Source organism: Oculina patagonica, chromosome 10 (assembly GCF_052425735.1).
Source record: "Oculina patagonica isolate OP01 chromosome 10, crgOcupat, whole genome shotgun sequence".
Taxonomy (NCBI): domain Eukaryota; kingdom Metazoa; phylum Cnidaria; class Anthozoa; order Scleractinia; family Oculinidae; genus Oculina; species Oculina patagonica.
The window spans coordinates 17,414,826-17,438,200 of NC_135767.1; the positions used below are offsets into that span (position 1 = coordinate 17,414,826).

A 23,375-nucleotide genomic window follows, 5' to 3' on the forward strand; every position below is an offset into this window, starting at 1 on the left:
TAAATAACAGCAACCGTTAGATCGCTTTTTGTAAACATGCAAAAGTATGGTGTCTTCGCAGGCCTTTATTTCACGAGTCCAGACCAGACTATTCTAAATTCCAACTGAATCCTACTAAACAGATGTTAGGAAGCATAGAAATATAAAAATACCTTGCACTTTTTATCTTCCTTTGCCACAGCGACTTCGATCAATTTGTGCTTATGCGAGTAAGTAAGCTCATTTGCATAATGTGTATGAAATACTCGCATAAGCACGAAATGTTCGAAGTCACTGTGGTAAAGGAAGATAAAAAGTGCAAGGTATTTTTATATTTCTATGCTTCCTAACATCTGTTTAGTAGAATTCAGTTGGAATTTAGAATAGTCTGGTCTGGACTCGTGAAATAAAGGCCGGCGAAGACACCATACTTTTGCATGTTTACAAAAAGCGATCTAACGGTTGCTGTTATTTAAATTTTCACGGACCCGTAAATCAAAATATATCAAAATTAACATGCGTTTCCAACCTTTGAAGAACCACTTAACTTAGGAATAATAATAATAATTTGATGCATTTGGTTATTTTTGAGCGGCGAGCTCGTCAACTTATGAAATTTCTCGTTCTGGCCAAGCTCAAAATTAGGCCTTTTGCAGCCTTCACTGTTGAGAGCTCTAAAAATATATATTTTAATGTATTTCAAAAAACTAGAGTCGTTGCATTTACTTACAACCTAAGATAGTTCACTGGGCAAAGTTTGAGAGAAAACTATTTTCCGACCCGAAATGCGATGGACCGCTTTAAGAGAAACTGCCACTTAAATAGTTGGCGAGGGGCGAAGCCCCGAGTCAACTATCAAATGCCGGTAGAAACCGAGAGCGAGCCGTCTAATTGTAACCCACTGACCGATCTATTAAACTCAAAATATCGCTAGAATTCATTTATTGAAGGTTTTGATTGATAAAATTCAGCGAAGACTAAGCGCGTGCTCCGAGAGCCGTCTACGGATCGATAGTAGGCACCTGTGTAGCCAATCAGATTGCGCGATTACCAATAGTAGGTCAGTGTGGTTATGCTAATCGCCGATAGAAAACATTGGGAGAACCAATCAGATTCGCGGATTTCCAATAGAACACAGCTGAGTTTCTACTAACACGTATTATAAACTTGGAACAAAATATACCTATGATATATTGTATCAGCTTCGAGTCTTCAATAAATATTTCTTTTAACCAGGTAACTGCACAGACTGCTCAACAGAGCATGGAAAATGTGTAAAAGGATTTTGTGAATGCGATGATGGCTGGGAAGGCTTTACTTGCGAACATAAGGGTATGTTCAATTAATGAATACTGTACGTCTTACTTTTTCACCTTACATCACACACCTATTTAAAGGGACTATGTCACGGATTTTTTTAGACTTTTAAACAGCCAAAATTTATATTTGTGATGCATGAAAGCTAAAAGTAATAGTCCTTTTATTAAAAAATGCTTTATTAAAGCACTGACATTGTTAACAAGCGTCTTTGGCTACGGACGGAAACGGATTGCAACTTGAAAGAGTAAGGCTAACTTTTTTCAAGTTGTTTCTACGCGTCTTCAAAAAAACGATATTTATAGCCGTAGCTTGATTTCTAACGGCAAATTTAAGTTATATCTTCCTTTAGATATTCAAAGATAATGTTTTTTATGCGTTTAGTAGCCTACTTCTAATTTCAGAACAGTTTAGGCCAAAATCTGCAAAATCCTCGTAATATAGCTCCTATATAGCGCAGAAACGACTAAGAACGACAGCACCAAAACGAGGGTTTGATCGCCAGCCTCCATACTGATGTATGTGTCGTTCTATGCCCTACCCTTTGCTCTCGCCACAAACATCATAACAGATACACTGCTCATTGTTAAAAACTAGCAATGGTATATTGCAATTCCTGAGTTTTGATTGGTTAACAAGCAATGGTATATGAGCTCATATACCATTGACAACAATATATGACCCTCCACGGGAAAACAGGGACAAAGGTGATAGCACGCTCACGGCACGCTTCCGCTTTAAAACAAAAGAAATTGGTTTTAGCACGCTTAAAGCGTGTTCAAGAACACACTTCATTAGGAAATTCCCTTGTTTCGTATAACAATAAGGCGTGCGCATACGAACAATGCAGTCAAACAAAGAAGCGTGTTAAGGTTTGAAAACAAAAGCTAGCGTGCGACAACACGGTTAGTGTGTAAATCAACACAACACGCTTAGCGTGCAATATAGCACAACATGCTTAGCGTGCGAGGGCACACCTTAGCCGATACGCGTCAACGAAAACAGCTGGGGAGCTCAAATTTTGCAATTCTTTGGGCGTTTTTAATAAAACAATTATTCCAATTGCACTTGTTGGATATGTGATCGTTATAGCCAACTCGGCGCTACGTGGAACGTAGCGCGTTCGTGGAGTAATTGTTAATTATTTAAGCAATAGAGGACTTTTTTCGTGTTTACATAGCCTCATCTAAACACGAAGGGGTTAGGAAAATTCGAGACAGTTCTGCAGGCCCGAGACGCAGTCGAGGGCTTGCAAAACTTTCGAGAATTCTCCCAACCACACGAGTGTTAAAATGAGGCTATGTAAACACGGAAAAAATCCTCTATTGCTTAAATAATTAACAATTACTATCTATTGCTTTTATGAAATATTCTCAAAAACAATTTGACAAATGAAGCCGGGGATTTGGTTTATTTACTTCTTAATTGAAATAGATTTTCTAAAAACGCACATTTGACAACACATGAACCAATCAAAATTCGTGTTAATAGAGTTCAAAAATGTGTGGGAAGTAGCGCTCTGTCGATGAAAGCGATTCACGTAAATCTTGCAGGAAAATACGGAACGTTTGGCAAAAACTAAAAGAAATGCAAAAAAAATAGGCTCTGTAAGGAAAGAACTTCAAGATGAGGAGTTAATTAAAACTGGAAATGAATGTCACTGTGCTTGATCGCTCTTGAAAGTGAAGAGAACTTGCCTGAATAATTTGGCAGCCCGATGACATGGTTGAAAAGTCTCATCGTGCCTTGTAAAGTTTTGCTGGATAATTAGGAAGCATAGCACAAGCAGCGGATCTAGCGAGGTCGGTAGCAATGGTATGCCTTAAGCTTAATTGTAAGGTAAATTGTTCAGATAGCGATCTAAACGAGTCCAGTTTCTTCTGCTGCCGTTTCCTCCGTCTTTGTAATGTGCTCCAAGCGTAGAATAAACCTCAGATAGACAACAAATTCTGCTTTGGTTTTCTGACAAATATCTCCATTCTTTCCACTTCTCGAAGCCCATTTTGAATGACAAAAGTTCACGACTATTTGTGCCAACGTAACAGTAGAATTTTTACGCTGAGAACGTCTCAGAGAAAATACATTTTAAGCGTCATTTTAAGCAGATTTGACGGCAAAAAGACGGCAACCGATCAGCCGTGCAAAGTTTGAATTTAAGCTTAAAGATTTAAAGTTTGTAGCATATAGTTTCGTGTGTGTTTACGTATAATTTTTTCTAATAAAGAATGTCTTAAAGGGAATCTTATTGTAGTACTTAAATGCAAAAATTTACTTGAAAAATGTTTACTGCGTATTTTGTTGAATATTTTGTAGTTCGCTTGAGCTCCCTCCACGAGCTCGTCTAGCTCACAATCATCGAGGCTTCTTTCTTTCGCCTTTCTTCCGCGGGCTCATATGGGAAGAGAAAGCTGCAGAAAGCGTGACGTCACAACCGCGTATACATACTCTCATCTAAACTTACCTATCGACCAATGAGAGCACGCGTACTATCTTAATTATTTTATAAACATATATGGCTTGGCATACCTTTAACATCAATTTTATTTCCCTAATCAATTTTAACATTACATTGTAGCCACGTGCTTTAACGTCAATAACTGCACGAGTCCTTCCAACGGGATATGTCACAAGACAGATCAATGTCGCTGTCATGACGGATATATTGGTAAGCTTTTTCAATAGGCCTTATTCGTATTCTCGGTATTGGACTGGAACTAGCTTGCAATGGAGGCTAATGCGGGTAATCTTTTCAAATGCAAATGACATGAAGCTGTTTTTAATGATATTCCCCCTGCATGAGCCTCCATTGCAAGCTAGTTCCAGTCCAATACCGAGAATACGAATATGGTCTATTCAAAGAGAACTAAACAACGCACTGCGCGGCGTTTAAAGTCACGTCCTCACTCTATAAGGAAAACCAGACTGCTTGTACTTGGTGTTCTTTTTTTACATAAAACAAGAAGAAGACGCGATCGGCCCATAAAAAGGATCGCCTCAAAAAACGACTGCGTGGTCAGTAAACAGTGGGGCATTTGTCTTATACATCATTTAGTTTATTTATCTTTTTTCTCTTTATAGGCCGTGATTGTAGCATTATTCCAACTTGCTTCAATGTCTCTGACTGCTCTGGACGAGGCATCTGTATTGACTATGACGTATGTAAATGTCACAAGGAGTGGACTGGTAAAGACTGTACCCAGTTCTCCTGTGGCTCTCTCGACCATTGCTCTGGTACGAGTCTTCTTGGCACGTTTTCCTAACTAGAACTTGATGCATTTGTTCATATTTATATTTATGAAAATGTATTGATGTTCTGAAATTTCCATATTTCCTTGTTAGCACTAGTAAAATGACTAATTTTAAAAACACGAAACAATTTTTAAAGACATGTTTCGGCATGACTCATGCCATCTTCAGTTTATTGAGAATTTAAAATCTAGGGCTATATATATACCCAAGCTACAAATACAAAAATAGAAATTATACAAAGTAAAATTACAATAACAAAAGATAACGGTACTGGTACTGGTACTGGTACTGTCCAGAACAGTAATTACTCACAGTGTGAGCTATAGACCGTTACTAATAGAACAAAAGATTAAAATAAAAAGGTGTTGATATGCTGCACTTGAGTGTTTAAATCTGGGTTTAAACTGTTAATGTAAAGAGCCTCTTTTAATTTAAGAAAATAAACGGATTTAGCAGAATCCAAAATTTTAAAACAATCAAGTGTGTATAAATTTTTGCAATTAGATGAACTGTTAAGGTGTTAAAAAACATGTAAATTTTTATCAGTTAAAGTATGCTCTTTGATCCTTGTTGAAAAATGACGGGAATGTCTCGCCAATATAACGGGAGTTACATCCCGCACAAGTGAATTGATAAACAACAAAGGATCTAATAGCATCAGGAATGGGATCTTTAAAACTGAAAAAATTCTTTATTTTAAAAGAGGAAAAAACTAACATCAAACGACATCTCAGACAGTCCATAATCAGCAAGTTATTCTTTAAATATGCAGCAGGAATCACTGAAAATGTGTTTCCCTGAACACTTTTTATAGGTCATGGGCATTGCGTAGCTCTCTTTAAGTGCGACTGCAATCCCGGCTGGACTGGTGTCAGCTGTGCTCTCCCTGACTGCGCAGGCGTCAACCAATGTTCAGGTCAGGGTGAGTGCGTATCAAGTAACACATGTCAGTGTTACCCAGAATTTCAAGGTGACGACTGTAGTGACGTAATAGATTGCGCGAGCCTTGGAAACTGTAGTGGAAATGGAGTTTGTATGCAGGAAAAAGGCGAGAATCTTTCTTGCAGGTAAGCTTAATCGCCTCACAAGGCCTCGTCTTTGTCTCGCCTTGCCTCTGTTAAAAAATGATTCAGTAAATGAGTGGACAAACAAACGAACAAACGAAAGAATGAATGAATTAATGAATGAATGTTTATGAAAAAAGAATACTTTTAATTTAGCACGATAAAACGATCAACATAGCTGTTGGGGTAGTTTATTACAACTAAATGACAACAAGTTTATTACAACAAGTTTATTACAACTAAAAGACATAAGCATAGATATATGAAAGATTTTAAAAGATGCATGCAAATGCATACTATAAAACAACTGGCCTCTTCTTGCCTCCTCTCGCCTTGAAAGGCTTCGTTTCGTCTCGTCTGATCTTTTCACAGTTGACCCTTCAACTGAAGCTCTAGCATTTTTTTGCAACGGTTTTGTTGCTTTAAATTTCAGATGTTACGCTGGCTTCAGCGGTGTCAATTGCAGCGTTCCCTCATGTCTTTTGGTGAACAATTGTTCTGGACATGGTCAGTGCTTAGAAGCTGAGTTTTGTAAATGTGATGTGGGGTATACTGGGCTCGACTGCTCAAATGCGTCTTGTGAAGGCGTTAATTATTGTTCAGGTAGGGACGCTGTAGCAACAGTTTATATTTACGTTAAATTACTTTAGAGTGGCAGGTAATGGTTTTCAGAAGAGTAAGGTTGGGAGAGATTGCTAAGGGTAACCCTGCAGTTGATTGGCTAGTTTTCCATCTTAGAGGAAAAAGAAATACACCTAGTTCCTTCATTCTCCAGAAACCTGATTATGAGATATACACCGGCCTGATGAGCCACTTGGCTCGGACATGGATTTTACCTTTACCTAACCGGTGAAAAGACGTGCGTTGATTTTTTCCTCTGCTCAGAAGAGTCAGACGTCTGAAATTCGATCAGACACTGCATGTTGACGTAGCTTTTGAGAGATCCGTTCGGCAAGTCTGAATGGTTCTTCCTTGCGCTCTAGAAAAAAAATCAAGGATTACGAGCATTTATATAGACTACATTCTCGCCGGGGAAGAATTCAACACGCAAAAGGGATGTATAATGTATGTGCCAAACACAGTTTTGGATACGTCTGCCGTCTCGATTAGAAAACATCAGAAGTCATTGACAAATGACGGATCATTGCCACACGCATTTACTCACTCAAAAATGCATATTTTCTTTGTAGATCATGGTGTTTGTACTGGTTATGACACTTGCGCCTGCGAACCTCTATGGCATGGCCCAGCATGCAGTGAGGCCGACTGTTTCAGTCTCAATCACTGTTCTAACAAAGGAGATTGTATTTTACCGAATACTTGTGAGTGTTATCCGGGATATGACGGTGAGGCGTGCAACACGACAGCGAAACCAAACCTACACGCTCCGAGTTTTGCTGCTGCGTTTTACAATGCGTCTGTGTTGGAAAACAGTCCAATCGGAACGAAAATTCTCCGAGTTCAGGCGAGCGATGCCGACTCAGAACGAAACGCACAGCTCTTTTTCTCGTTAGACGATGTCAATGATTTGAGCCCCGCTTTTATAATCGATAGCATTTCGGGTGAAATCTTTACGTCGTCGGCTTTGGATTACGAGAGTTCGTCTCAGCGCCTGTTTAAACTGAAGATCGTGGCGTCAGACAATGGAACTCCGCGCCAGTCAAGCTTCGTATTTATATACATCAGTATTGTTGACGTGAATGATAACTGTCCTGTTTTCCTCTCTCCTTACACAAAATGGATTAACATCTCACAGAATACTCATCCGGGAACTATACTGACTGTGGTATCCGCTACTGATCGAGACAGCGGGCTCAACGGAAGAGTGGAGTATAGCTTGTCCTTCTCAAGCAGCCTTGACGGAGCTTTCACAGTGGGGGAAGAAAGTGGTGAACTGACGGTTGTCGGTGAGCTAAAGGCGAAAGAATATCGGCTGGTGATTACTGCACGTGACCTCGGCACGCCATCGTGTTCCCGCCAAACTGACGTCACGGTGAATGTTTTTGCTGAGTCAGCAATTACTATAGCTCCGAGTGAGATTACTACAGTAGTTACTACGCTTACTACGGAAGGTATTGTAATTTCTTTAGACTACATCTGTACTTTTAACCCTGCAACATGAACTTATATTGCCCAAGCTACTGCTTTCCCTCAGTTAGACATAACGATCTTCAGTTTAGACACTGAATCGGACAGCGAGCCTAAGGTTTCCTGAGAGCATGAAGCCGGGTTGCCCATATCGCTCATAGAAAAGACAAAAACGAGTGACACGGGGGGACTGCATTTTGAGTCATAGCTTGTAGTCATTTGAGAGGATTAATACTTGCACAAATGCATCCATCTTTATTCGAGAAAATGGCCGTTTTTATACTAGAGACGAGTAACCCGTCTAGACGAGCTTCGGCAAAAATTTTGTTGCTCGTCTGGTTATGCGTCTCTAGTATAAAGACGGGCACAAGACGAGTTACGCGACTAGACGAGCTTCCTTTCGTTATCCGTCTTTCAAGACGCATTTCGAAAAGTAGCTCGTCTAGACGGGTAACTCGTCTTGTGCCCGTCTTTATACTAGAGACGCATAACCAGACGAGCAACAAAATTTTGCCGAAGCTCGTCTAGACGGGTTACTCGTCTCTAGTATAAAAACGGCCAATATCTAGCCTCCTACGCAGACGTTTTTTTGGTTTCGTTGGGGAGGAAAGATTGCGTGACGAGAACGTCAGCGTCAAAAGAACATCTAGTAATTCAAAAGGTTTTAGTTCGCCCAGTGCAGTTTCTGCGATACTAGCAGTGTAAGTAGCATTGAACCTTAGACTGTCGCGAGCATCGCCTGTATGAGAATTAAGAAATAAAATGTTCTTATATCTGAGAACCAATTTAATTGCCATACCACGGTTGTAACGTGACTCCCAATCGCTACCCAACTGACGTTCGCATCGAGGTCGGATCATGTGAAGTGGTCGCGGTTGCCCATGAGAGTTGGTCACTTACGATTCCTGTGTAGATTCCGAGTACAGTGATTCGACAAGAAAAAAAAATTGGCATTTTGAAAAAGTGGCCGTTAACGGGGGTGGTCGCAGAAGTCGCAAAGGGACGTTCGTCTGTAGACCAGAACAAGTGTCTAGTTATATACACTCTTCATTTTTTATAATAACATAGTTTATAAGAATATCGAGGCTGAAATTTGCGAAATTTTCAGAATATTTAAAAGAATAAACCCGAGGCTGAGATTGTGAAAAGAATATAATTTTGTGTTGAAAATTTGTAATACAATACAATTATATGTTTCAGTAAACCGTATAAAATTCTTCCTTTCTTTAAACGGCAAAACTAGCCAATAACAGAATAAAAACCTGCACTAGCCAAATGGTCGATGCTAGCTGCAACGAAATGCGATGGAACACGTACACAATGAAACATGATACAGATCTAGACACCAAATACTTGTAATTGATACCCCAATACATTCAAAAACGGAAATGTTATACGCTATAATCTAAGAATATTCACAAAAAAGTTTTCAGCCTAACATCGGCAGAAAAAAAAACTATTCACCCTGGAACGGAAAAAGAATATTGTTATATAAAAAGGGTGTACATAGAGATTACTCCATAGAAAATGCGCGCGTACGATTTTTATTCACGAGTTGAGTAGTACCAGAAAACGAACGAGTGAGCGTAGCGAACGAGTGAGTTTTTTGATGCACCTCAACGAGTGAATAAAAATCGTACAAAGCATTTTCCATGGTGTAATTTGTTTATTTTATTGGAACTGAGATTTTTTCGTGTCATGATTACAAACAAGCGAAAGTACACAAAACGGTGTTGAGACAAAAAGTGATTCAAAGCTAATGAATGGTCAAAGGTATTTTGAATTCTAAATTGCCTTTAAACTATAAAAGCTCAAAATTAGAATTTCACGTTCTTAAAGTCGAGTGTCTGCTATAACAGGTCGCTAACTGCTATGAAAAATTCACGTTCAACTAATCAACTGAATCAAGTCGCTGTCCGAGTCATTTCCACCTTGGCAGCGTGCTACTCGCGATAGATTTGTTGACTAGATTTATTGTAATCATATAAATGGCAAAACGTTTTCCCCTTCAATGAATATACCGTTAAAAAATGTCATAGCCTACTTACCAGTATTCTAGTAAACTTTGAAGCAAAGTAAGCTCGTATTCATTGCCGTCTTTATCGTTCTTTAGCTTGAGATTTTAAATTCACAGCCGGGTAAGAATAATTATTGAGTTCCACAGCGGAGTAATCTTCGATTTTCCTCGCCTTCCAAAGTCTTCTCCAGTAGTGTTTACATCTTGCTGAGTTTTGTAAAGAGCGATTATTGCTTTCTTGACGTTAAATGAAGTAAACTCTTCAATAGAACACAAGTTAGAAGCAAATATTTCTTCTGTTTTAATTTTCAAAGCCCGCGATTTGTGTGCAACGGCTGCCGTGCAACCCTATACGTTCATTCATCACTAGTGAAATTTCATCGTTCGCGTTGCTGATTGGACGAACGATGTTTTTTCACTAGTGAAAAAAACATCGTTCGCGTTTATGATTGGCTAAGCTCTGAATCAGTACGATTTTTACTCGCTACGATTTCCATGAGTAAATCTCAGTACCTATGAAATAAATATAACATCCCGTTTATTTTCCTGCAGCTGAAAAAAAGAGCACCACAACTGTATCAACTAAAGCAAATCCCAAAGAGATTACAGCTTCTGCACCGACCAAGAGCTGGTATAAGAAACCTATGATTATTATGGGAATTTCCATTGGCGGGTTCTTCGTCTTCATCGTCGTTCTCCTTGCACTCGCCATCCTGTCCCGGATGTGGAAACGCAAAGTTAATGTGGCTATCGACCATCAGGCCCCGCCCATACAGGATTCTCGCCTAGCAGCAGTGACCGGAAGCTTCGTGAACTCCCTTCCTTCCACTTCAGAGGGTGGTGTCGTTGAAGGCTTGAAAATGGAAGATTTGAAAAACGTCTTGCACTGATGGAAACAAGACCAGGAAGGAAATCCAAAGGAAAACCTCGTGTTAACCCTCAAAGGGGCTTTGTCACGAATTTTACCGGATTTTTGAACAGCCAAAATTTATATTTATGTCGTAGGAAAACTAAAAATAATGATCCAGTTTTATTAAAAAATGCTGTATTCGAGCACTGAAACTGTCTAGCTGTGTCTTTCTGGCTGCAGATGGCTCGGATGGAAATGGATTGCAATTTGAAAAATGAAGGCTTAACTTTTCAAGTTGTTTCAGCGTGTCTTCCAAAAATCGATATAGCCGTAGATTGATTTCTATCTGCAAATTAAGGTTATATCTTCCTTCAGATGCTCAAAGATATTTTTTTTTTCATTGATTAAGTTGCCTACCACTAATTTTAAAACAGTTTAGACCAAAAATCTGTTAAATCCCCGTGACGTAGTCCCTTTAATATGGTAGCATAGCATGCATGGATTTAGATAAAAGCTTGAAAATAGCCATGGGTAAATATTTTAGTCTGAACACGCTGTAACTGAAAGCAAAAACAACTACACTCAGGTAAACAACTGCTTTTAATGGGAACTACGTTTTGAAGTGACCGACGATCTTGCCATTAAAAATAGTGCGATGTTTATTCATAGTTATTAGAGGGAATAGGTTATGAAGCCCGGCAATTTTCTTTGTTCTAGGTTTTTGTTCGCTATTTTGGGGATTGACCCTCTGCACAAAACCTGACAAAATACATTAGGTGGTTACGTGTGTTCATGCAACTAACCAATGAAACCACTACGTAACTCATGCATAGTGTATGAGCGCAAAGCAAAAGATGTGCACTGTCATGGACCTTCCAACCTAAATCTTGACCTGTTTGTTTGCTCCTTTGATGTTTGCCGGGCGTCGTAACCTTTTCCCTCTATTATTAAAGTAAGATTCCAATGTATTTCCATACGTTTTTAGCCATCGATTATTATATTCAAATCCATATAGTAGTTATTAGAGATAATTGTAGCAACGAACCCTTTGGGTTCTCAAAGTGGAACAAAGCTGACAAAGAGGCTTCCGTTCGAAGTTTCGTTCAAATTTTTTGACTTCTACTACTGGCATGCTAAGTATTATTGCCATAATTTGACTAAGAGGAGCTTTTATGCATGCATGGCAAAGATCACGGTACTCGATATTTAAAATAAAGTTAAAACTACAATCGGATCTTTAACATTATTCACATATAATGTAAAGCCCTACCATTAGCTGTGCAAATAAAGTTGAGCTGAAACTAAACATCTATCCTTTTTCAGTCGAAATCTATGGCGTACACTTCTTCGCCGTTTCACACGTCATTAAGCCAACCTTAAATTAGACTGGCTGCTTTTATACCAGAGAGGCATAATGCTTTGCTTGTTTACGCCGCGTGGAAATTTGATGTTAAAAGATATACTAGTTTTAAGAACATCAAATTTCCAAGAGGCAACTATCAGACCGATAGTTCCGATTATTGTTCACCACTAAATTTTCTTCCGCGCGCCCATTAGAAAACGAGCATCTTGAACTTTTTTTACCTTTTTGGACGGACAGGTACTATCCATCCGGGTATTTTCGTCGGTAGGGCATTATGCGCTGATAGTGCCCTCCGCGGATGAACACAATCGCGTCACGCGATCAGTTAAAATCCAATCATGAATAGTGCCATCAGATATCAGAAAAGTTAATATGATAGCATGGGAGATGTGGATATGTAGCAGTTGTTTCACTGACCTGCTGTTCAATGTTTAAAAAATAGCAAAGCAAAATTTTCTTGGTAAAACAAATCAGCATTTTACGAATTTTTCCATTTTCAGTTTTGTCCGAGTATTTTCGAAGTGAAAGTAGACAATACAAAAATGCCTTTAACTTCAACAGCTCACTTAAAGCTTTGAGCTCTGATGTTTAGCAGCTTTAGGTCAGGTCAACAATGGAGTGAGTACACATTTGATGTATTTAACAACAGTTGTGGATATTTACCGAGCCGCGAAACGGTGAAGTAAATTTCCACCACTAGACACCGACACTGAGGTGAATAATTTTTTTAGTATAAACTAAAACAGTGAGATAATATAACCCAAAAATGATTACTTTTAACTCATTTATTCCCGTCAACGATTACAGTTTTCTCACGCGAGTTGCTCGGAGGTGAATAGCAAAGGATATCCCATGTTTGAGTAGCCAAACGCTATCCACTGTTTTATTATATACTAATGCAAGATATCAGAAACCCAGATTAATGGTGAAGTAGATAATATGCAACTTCGATTCACAAGGCATAAAACTACAAGTTTTCTATGTTAGTGGCTTGTCCTTCAGAAGTTATGTTGGAAGCATTGGGTCGTCGGTCAACTTCTTTGAACTGTGGTTAAAGAATCTTTAGAGGAAAAAGGAAAGTGTATTGACGGTCATAACCTTGAATACGGCAAGGAAGTGGAAACGTTTATATACAGTAGAAACCGCGAGTAAGAACATAATTTGTAAGAACCTGTTAGACTGCCACTCTCTTTATAAGAACCTCTTTCGCCTAAAATTTGGAAACAGGTTCTTATTATTTTTTCGAAATCGATTTGGATCCTATTTAGAGACACCTAGGAGCCTTATCACTCCAGTTGCAATGTAAATGCTCATGTTGAAAATCATAAAATATCACTGATACAATCACAAAAATATAAATATAAAGTAAAGCCTGAATACCACTTAAAACTCCATACACAACAATGTAATTTTTTTTCAGAAAATAAGAACCTATTAAGAACCTAAATTGCCTAAATTTGTGCTATTAAATTACCTAAATTATTTAAGAACCTGTTTAGCCTAACTTGGGAAAATGCAGGTTCTTTTTTTCTGTATAAGTGAAGCCGTGAATGTGAGGAACGATTTCCAAGATTTGGATAAGTGACCTCTTGACTGCATTGGATTTAACGAATTGAATGATACTCATTGGCGTTCAGTTCTTCTCACCTGTTACGTCTCTTGTAAGCGAACACAAGACCAATGCTTGTGATAACCACGAACAAAACACCACCCACACAAGCTCCTACAATGATAGCACTCTTTTGCTTGGATCCTTCTGTTCGAGTAGTTGCAAAGGCGGTAGAAAAGATGTCTTGTAATGCGAAAATAAGAAAAAACAAAAAGGACAGTCAATACAAAAATTATTGTATTGAAAAGCAGTTTTGAAACAACAAATGCATTTGGATCTTGTCCGTGTAGTAAACTAAAGTTTTTGCATGAGGCTTTTCATAGGCTTGTTTTTATGCAATCCTCGGATGTTGCAGATCCGCATTTTTTCAGTGTTTTTTTTTTCTCGACATCAACGGTTTTCAATTTGATAGACTGAAATGCTGAAACCCTAATTGCGTACTATTTCTAGGAAGAACGACATTATAGGGGTCTTCATCTACTTTCCTCTGACGCTGGTGGAAAAACCCAATAATTACAGTAGCAAACATTCAACGTAAAAGTCAGTATAGTTATATCTATTCCAAAAAATTGCACTAACCTTGTAAACAAAATCAAAATAATGTAAATAGTCACTTGAAAGTTACTTATCCCCGAAACCACAAGAAACAAAAAAATTCAATAGCAGCGGCTTACGGATGACGAGGACCAATAAAGAGCAGAGAGTTATCTCTAAAAAAAAGAGTTGACACAATTTGGTTCTGCTTCTACTCCACAGAAATGTGTTCTCCTTAAATCACATTTCTTCATATCCCGTACAGGAGGCTATAGCCTGCAAGCTATTGACTGAGAAGCCTGAATTTCAGACATCCCTCTGTGGTCGCCTACTCCCCAGAAGGGACGTCTGAACACATCTGGCCCTAATGCCGTCCAGTGATGTAACAACACTTTGGTTTTAATTTATGCGGAAAAGTTTCTGTCGAGGCCATGAAATTGTGAAAGAAAAATCGCTTCAATAAAGGATTACAGGGTATAAAATTGTTTTAAGGGAAGTGGTCATAACAAGTGTACTCGGCGAGGACCCACCTTGTGTAGGGGTCGGGGGGCTATGCAAGATACCACCTGTCTGATTAGCCAAATGGACAAATTTTTTGGCCTCAAAATTCAAGTTGAGACTTTTATATTAGGTGCGCATGAAGCTTGCATTGCTGGAGAATTGGTACTGGCAGGTTTGAATCTTTTTCTCATTTTCTACTCCTGATAGAGTGGAGGCTATACAAGCAACACACCATCTTTTAGGGTGGGGAGGGGGGGGGGGTACATGGAGAGACCACCTGTCTTTTTGCACAGTGGTGGGTCCTGTCTGAGTCCAATAGTTTTGACCATTGCCCTAATAGTAAACTATTGGAAACTTGAGACAAATGAATGAGATTGTAATCGACTGCAGGCTATATTCTTTTACGAAACCGATTTAATCTGAACTGATTTGCTTTATCTAGCGATCAAAATATAATATGTTACGCAGCGGACAAAAACAACACACTCTTGAGTACTTAAATGAATCAATTTAGACGGTTACAGAGGCATCAAGAAACGGAATTCAATACAAAAATATCCTACTTGACGGTGGACACTGGGTTCAGAAATCACTGGCTCATCGAGGCTGCAGGTTTTGTTGACAAAACAAGAATACGTATAAATTTGGCAAAACACTGCATGTCGAAGCGACGAATGGCGCCAACTTAAAACCTACCGGTTTCCATTACTATTCTTCATCCGTAGGTAAAATAATAAAGTAATGAAATCAAGGTAAATGACTAATAAATTCATTTCTGGGAAGGTGAACTCTTTCGAACTGTTTCCAAACGTTTTCAAATTGCAATCCTCGCGCGGCAAAATTCAGTCATAATTTCACATAATTATGCAAATAATTTTTAAATCAACCAATCAAAATCGCTACCCGGTTTTCGGGTAGTGACGTCACCGGACGGCATTAGGGCCAGATGTGTTCAGACGTCCCTTCTGGGAAGTAGGCGACCGCAGAGGGATGTCTGAAATTCAGGCTATTGACTGAGTTGAAAACGTTCGTAAGAAATAACATAGAAATGCAAACTTGTTTCACCTTCTTTCAACTTACTCTCACAGTTGTCTCCGTAGAATTCCGGTCGACAAGTGCAGTTGTATCCACCCGGGTACCTTGTACATGTGCCATCATTGAGGCATGGAGAGCTGGTACAGTTGTCAACTACAAAAGAATCATTAAAAGAACTTTCAGAGGAACATTTTAACTCTGCATGAACCGAAGAATTGGTGTTGTATTTGTTTAATCGCGAGGATGATTTCAGACAGAATTGGACGACACGAAGTCCTGTTACCAATTAATCAAAACTATGACAAAATTTGAGAAACAAACGAACTTTACCGGTGAAATGGCTGAACGTTTTCGTGAATAATGCAAAACATAACAGTTTACTCAACAAATGCACAACAGGGGCGCGCGCAAAATGACGCGTACTGTCCAATTACACAGGCAACTGTCCTATTACACTGTCCAACTACAAGCATGACGCGTACACTGTCCTATTAGTGCTCAAATTGGGCTGCTGATAACCAATCACGTTCGAGAATTTTGTTATAGTTTTGATTAACCCTGAAGTTGGACGTCAGTGGACCAAATGAACTAAGTAATAATCGCGCGAGCACTATATTAAATGTAAATTTTATATGGACTTAACATTGCTCATTTTGGCTCCAGACATGTCTCTTAGGGGAGGCATTTGGCGTAATACAGTCAACTCCCTCTATTACAGACACCTTTGGGACCACCATTTGGTGTCCGTAATACAGGAAGTCCGTAGTAACGAGAGTTATTTTCAGTAATGCTTATTCCTCGGGACTTCGACTCCTCTCCGTAATAGTGAGGTGTCCGCAAGGCCAGAGTTTAGTTTAGTTAAGTTCTGAGTTTAATTTAAAGCGTATGTAAGAAAGGACGGATGAAATTACAAACACATTTTTTGTTTTAACTTACAAGTCTTACAGTTGTCTCCGTAGAATTCCGGTCGACAAGTACAGTTGTACCCACCCGGGTACCTTGTACATGTACCATTGTTATGGCAAGGACAGCCGGTGCAGTTGTCAACTACAAAAGAATCATTAAAAGGATTTTCAGAAGAACATTCTAACTCTGATCGTAGTGCGCGCATGCGCAATTCGTAGTAGAAGTGCACGGAGTTCTGATGTTGATCCGCCATGTTGTGCTGCAAAAATATCAAGTCACATGACCAAACAATTGATATGAAATGTTTCTCAATAATGTTTAGGAAACGTCAAATCACCATTGGGCCACTGTTTCATGAATGCTGTTCAAGCACAGAAGTTGGACGTCGGTAGACCAAATAAACAGAGTAATAACCCGCGCGAGCACTTTACTAAGGACGTTAGCGCTAATTGTTTATGCGTATCCTTACTGCGCACGTAATTCATGTCGCAACGTCGCGCCTCGTCATGCATTGAGCGCGAGCGCTAAGGAAACTTCCTTAGCACATAAAAGGGTGGGTAGCCGTTGCGGTAACTTGCTCTCTTAAATGGTCGATGACCCCTACTTTTTCTTAGCGAATCGCTTTTGTTAACGATTGTCTAAGTTTTGTTAATATATCGATTAAAAGTTTGATTTTTTTGTCCCACGCACGTTCGAATACCGCTCAGTTGAGCTTTCTGTTTCGCCGTGCGACGGTTTCAAATGCCTTTTGCCAGGGTCAAGTCTTACAAAAAGATGGAAACACTAGGAATTATTTACGCAACATGTGCACTTCTACAAAATGTGACTAAGATCGTTTGCCTCCGTTTGCTCATCTTCGATATGTTTAGCTATAAACCCTGTAAACCATGCAAAATTACGCGTGCCAATTTTTTAAAATCAGGGTAGATTTCCACACGCTTTATCTCTGAAACGAAGTCGGTGACGCCAACTTTTTTTGCATTTCTGAAACAAGTAACTCATTATTTGAACGCGAACGTCCTTAAATGTAATTTTTTTTGCTCATTTTTGCTCCAGAGAAATGTCCTTTTGAGGAGGCAACGGCCTTATAGTTCAGTTCCGAGTTTCAGGCGTACGTAAGAAATGACAGATGACTTATTTTAACTTACATGTCTTACAGTTTTCTCCATAGAATTCTGGCCGACAGGTACAGTTGAAACCACCAGGAAGCCAAGCACATGAACCTTTATTATAGCATGGGGAGCTGGTGCAGTTGTCAACTACAAAAGAGTAATTGAACGTAAACATTTTCAGCAGAACGTTTGAACACTACATTGTAAGTATAATGAATAAGGCCTTAACATTGTACATTTTTACTTCAGAATTTCACTCCTTGAACAAAATTTGATTACCCAAATGATCGATTAAGCGCCGCAACTCGAAAAGGCGCCGCGGCGCTAATTTGGGTAACACTGTGCTCGTGTTACCTCCAGTAACTCTTGTATTTCATTCGAAAAAAAAAATATTAAATTGTGCTTTCTACACAGTGCAAAATAATTTCGCTGTGCCTTAATAGAACGAAAACCCTGGGGAGGGGTTCCATTCCCCGCTTGTACGACGGTGGGGGTTGAGTTTGCTTGTACGTCCGAGGGTTAACAGGGAAAATTAAATAAGCGCCGCGGCGCTTAATCTATCATTTACGGTAGGTAAGGTTACTTTCATACAAATGTGTGGCGCTGTTAACTATGGTACACTGACATTGTGTTTCTAACAGTCAAGCCTGAGAACGAAATCCAAGTGTATTACCGGCCTTCCAAATGAGAAGTTTTTTACCAGTTCGCTTATTATGCTCTCCCAGAGGGCGCTAAATAAATTTAAAAAGGAACACTGTACGAGGCAAATCAGTATTAAACTATGACGTATTAATCTTTTAAAATTCCAATTCGGCCTGAGAACAGTGGAAAAATAATAAAAAGATAACTTTTTTAACGAGGGTAGCACGTAACAGTTTTGCGACTGACAAATCTATGGCTCTTAAATTCCCGATCGAACCAGTTGGAATTAGAAGTGTTGGTTTTTGTGATGGGAGGAAAACCGGAGATCTCGACATGTATCTCGGAGAAAAACCATCACAGAAAGACAGAGAATCAACAAACAACTCGGTCAACATATGACCCGGATCCTGAAATCTAACCCGGGCCACATTGGTGGGAAGCGAGCGCTCTCACCACTGCACCATCCTTGCTCCCCTAAATGAAAAGCCACTTGCTGAAAATGCCTCTGCAAATTCCAATTTATTTATCATTTATTTATATTTATCAAAAGTGTTAAAGATCATACTTTGGCAAGTAAAATCTTGTCCACTCCAAGTTCCATTTTGTTGACATCTTCTTACTTGAGAACCAAACCCAATATAACCATTATCACAAGAGAACTGACAGACTTCATTATAAACTACAGTTTCATTTCCTGAGCATCCGTGTCTACCTCCGTTGGACGGTGCAGATAACGCTGGACACGTGATCACTACAATATAAAGCATGAAATAATAAACATCATAAGAATACAACAAGAATTTTAAATACATGTTTTTTAAATGCACAATACACTTTGTTTATGGTTTCGTAGAGGGCTATTATCCGCTTATCCCAACAGAGTTTAGTGGGTTAGTACTAAAGCTTACGGAAATAGTTACAGACCAGTAAATAGCACCAAAATTGGCATACAAAGATCTTTGAAAATATCTTTTCACTCTGAGGTGAAAATGTCGTTATTTTTACGTCACACAAGGGTTCATTGTGTTATTTACCACTAAAATAAAATAAAAATAATAATGATGAAGTAAAGGCGGCGATGAAGCGCTTTGAAATAATGGGATCTCTCTAACTAAGTAAAAGTGGAATAATGACAAAATCAATTACATTTGTAGCATCATTTGTAAAAAAATAGAACAGTTTTTTTCTCAGTTGTATTGAGAAAATCTGTTTATACTTCCGGAACGAAATTGTGTTGGTTTTCAGGGGTGCTTACCATTTGTAAGAAGAATCCGGTTGGTGTGACCGTTGCATAATGGTATAAGCGATTTTCCGAATATTACGACCAACCGGATGTGATTTCGCTTACCATTATTCTACCAGGCGTTCCTTCCCGCTCACTCGATCTAGCGCCAAATTCAGTGTTGTTTTCTTAAGATATAGCTGAATACTTCGAGGTAGAAAACAAACTTTTTGACGAAGATGGGCTGATGCTGTTTACTGCTGTCAGCTGTTCCATGACGCGATTTAAACAGAATACAAGGTTATTTTGAGGTAACTCGAGTGAATTTTGCAGTCGAGTGAAAATTGGTACGTTCGAGCTAGATCCTGTCCCGAGAAAAAATATGAACACATGAACAATTTCAACATGGAATACCAGAGGCAGGCAGCTTATTTCTCCTATTAAAAAAGTGCTGGCATTTCTATGGTCGAGGTGAACATTCACGTTCTAAATTGGTATAAAGACGCCATATTGTAAACACCACTAAAACCGCGCGGAGGTGCTAAAAAGGGCCTGGAAACGGAAGATTCGTTCAAATGGTAAGAAAATTTCCGACGGTTCGTACCAACCGGAATAAAAGGAATACCTCAAAACGTATTCCACAATTTTCGAACGGAATTTCCGGAGAATTGCTGTTCCATTTGACTTTCAACCGAAATTTCCGGGTTTTTTGGCTAAATGGTAAGCACCCCAGATCTCCCAAGAAATTCTCTTCTGTTAAACTTAATGCTGGTTTCAATTTTTATTTCTTTAGCCACCTTTGTGGTTTAGTTACTGGAGTTAAATGTGTTATTAATTGGAGTTAATTGTGACATTTTCTTTAACGTTAACTTACAAGTGTGTTATGGTTGAATACTATCTACGGTTTAAAATGTTTCAAACCAGTTTGATTTATATTTCCCATTGTTAATAATTATGATAATGAATATTTTTTAAAGCGCCGATCGATCACCAAATAAAATTTATTTTCTGATCACAGACCGTACGTTTTTATGCTTATTAGATGAAACAAAGAGAAAGACAAATTCAAATTCTCGCCTTCTCTCTTTTTTTTAATCGGTTGGCTGTGACTGGAAACTAAAGTTTGAATCAAACATTGACCGGCAGTTGTGTATTCTTGAAATTGACTGACGGATTCTAATTTCAAATAATCAGTTCATTTAGGGGGAGGGGGCAGAAGTTTTTAGTGCATACCTGGTAGCTGCCGGGAACTGTCATACGCCACAAGCCCATTAATTCCTTGACTGATGCTAACATTACTCACAACTGTTCCATTGGCACTGGTGGCGTTGAACTTGTAAATTCCATGAGTAGCCCGATCAGAGACGAATAAAAAAGGAGAGAGGAAAGTTACTCCATAATAGTAGTAGCCGGGCCATGGTCGTTGATGAGACTGAAAAAGTAACTTTCTGTTGTTGCCATAGTAATCAACGGACTCTACTCTGCCCAACGCTCCATCTACCCAGAAGACAAGTCTGCTTTGTCTGTCAAGGTCAATAACGAAAGGCCATCGAAGATTAGAGGTAACTATGGAGACAGCTTGAGTGCCTGATAAAGTGGCTCTTACTATCTTGGCCCGAGTAATTGCAGGAGTGTACGTCAAAAACATTGACCTGTTGGGTGAAAAATATTGCGCTATCCAGTCAGGAACAAAAAGCCCGAGCTTATAGAGTAACTAACCACGACCTTTATAGCGTCGTGATAATTTAAAGCCTAATGTTTAGCTTGGGGAGGGTGAAGGAGAGTGGAGGTGGGTTGGGGGAGGGGGGTGTAGCTTTTGTTTTAGTGGTTAAATAGACTCCTGATCAAACAAATCAAACTTTTTAAAATGCCTTAATTTCTAAGGGAGTTTAGAACAGCTGATGTAATTGGGCAGATTTCAAGACAAGTTATTACCGATCGTTGTAGTTTGCAGTAGGCGTGTCACAAATGAACCAACAAAAATCGCCATTCTCGCCAAGAGTGTCGCTGCAACCCAGTGGTTAGAGCATCTGACCGTCCGTCTTCTTTTCTGACGCTTATACAACGGAAATTTTTTTATTTTATTATGATATATAAGGAGTTTAAGTCTTTGTCCCTTTGTTATCTTTTCACGATAAAGGGCACCAACTCACTAGTTGCTAGGTGATAACTTACCCAAAGTAAGGATCAAGAGCAATTCCACTTATATGTGCCCCAAAAACATATAAAGACACCAAAACATGCCTGTTATTGCCGTCTAAGTCTGATACCGATATCGTACTATTAAACCGTTCGATCCAGTACAACTGTGATGACGTCCATTCGACTGCCAGACCTGTACAGTACCCTGTGTATTTGTGAAGTGTTGTCATATTTGATCCATCGATATTAGCTCGTTTGATGCTTTCTTCTGTAGAGTCACTCCAAAATATGTAGCCCAGGCTGAAATGGACATCTATGGCGAGAGCGCGTGTTGAATTCGAGACGATCGGATAAATCGTGACATTGTTTTAATCCAAACCTACTATTCCCGTTGCAGTTGAAACCAAAAGACATGGAGAGTTGCATGGGAAGCTTAAAGCTAATGCAAAACAAATAAAACGGAATCAACTTAAAAAGTAGAATACTGGGGTTTTCGAAAACACATTACATACATACATACATACTTTATTGAATTTCCCCCTAGAGGCTTTTCAAAGACAATGAAATAAATTAATAATTCATTACGAAAGCACAAAGGAAATTAATGTTTAATGAGTGGCCTTATATCTGATAAAGACACGGCTGAATTTTATGTCCAATTTTCTAGGCCAAAATAACCTAAAATCTTAGATCAGTGCAAAAATGAAAAGATCTACATCAGAGGTTTTTGAAGCCGTTTAATAAACTCGCAATTCGTGCTTTATCAAATCCAAAACACTTAGCTAAATGACTGATGTCCTCTCACCGATGTTTTCTTTGCACTTAATGATTTTCTTTAGGTTTTGGTAGCGTAATTTTAAACTAATTTAATAAACTCCGCATTTTGCAATCGAAAAATGAATAAAACAATATTAGATTGCAATCCGAACAATCCACCTCCAATGGTGGATCGCTCAGATTGAAACTGAAACTGAAACTGATTTTCGTTCCATTTCAGCAAACTTGGTCCGGATTATATCACATGGTCGATCACCTCTCGGTGTATGACATTTGCAGACTGCAGACTTTTCCGCCGGCACTCCGGTTAGTAAATGATTTTACTCTTTGCAAGTTCAGTTACTTTTTAGCAAAGTGCTGAAACGCAATACTTGTGCGCAAGTCAGATACATGTGGTGCCAAAATGAATACAAAATTAAAAAAAATAGAGGAAGTCGTTAGTTAGTGAAGTTTGTGTTTTGAATATAAATGAACCGTCAATCACGACATTTTTCTGCACTCAATCGCACTTTTCAAAAAGCCATCGAACATATTCTATCATTTAAAACGTTAACTTTTATTAAAAAAAATATCCATGCAGCTTATCGTCTTGTAAAGACTACTCCGCTACAAGCATAAAACGTAAACTTTCAATCGACACAAGAAAATTAAACAAGAATGTACAAGGAAAAGAGAAAGTCTAACACAGTACAGCTATGAAGCCTACCTCCAGAAGCGATTACCATGCTTTTATCGTAAAAGGCAAACTTGAAAAGGTAAAGTGTGCATAACAGCACAAAATTTCTTCCGCTTGCTTTCATGACTGTTTCGTTATCTAAGCCTATAACAGCTCAGGGAAGGTTATATTCATTCAATGAAGTCAGATGCATATTTGTGGCCCTCCGCGATAGAAACAAGGAAAAAGGTAAACAATAGGCAGTGTGCAAAATGACACGCCGGCCTCAGAGCACTGAATCAGAAGGCATACC

General features: G+C 38.9%; 2 protein-coding genes across 2 annotated transcripts in view; one reads left to right on the plus strand and one right to left on the minus strand.

Annotated features, from left to right (window-relative positions):
- LOC144628752 (protein bark beetle-like) overlaps positions 1-10,604 on the plus strand; it is a 58,323-nt gene extending 47,719 nt beyond the window's left edge. Inside the window, exons 36-42 of the mRNA XM_078486872.1 lie at positions 1,216-1,311; positions 3,872-3,961; positions 4,375-4,527; positions 5,360-5,612; positions 6,043-6,212; positions 6,800-7,686; positions 10,278-10,604. Coding sequence (XP_078342998.1) covers positions 1,216-1,311; positions 3,872-3,961; positions 4,375-4,527; positions 5,360-5,612; positions 6,043-6,212; positions 6,800-7,686; positions 10,278-10,604 — 1,976 coding nt within the window. The remainder of the gene's footprint in view (positions 1-1,215; positions 1,312-3,871; positions 3,962-4,374; positions 4,528-5,359; positions 5,613-6,042; positions 6,213-6,799; positions 7,687-10,277) is intronic.
- Positions 1-23,375, minus strand: part of LOC144628981 (CUB and sushi domain-containing protein 3-like) — a 732,439-nt gene that overhangs the window by 205,448 nt on the left and 503,616 nt on the right. The gene's annotated exons all lie outside the window — the stretch shown is intronic.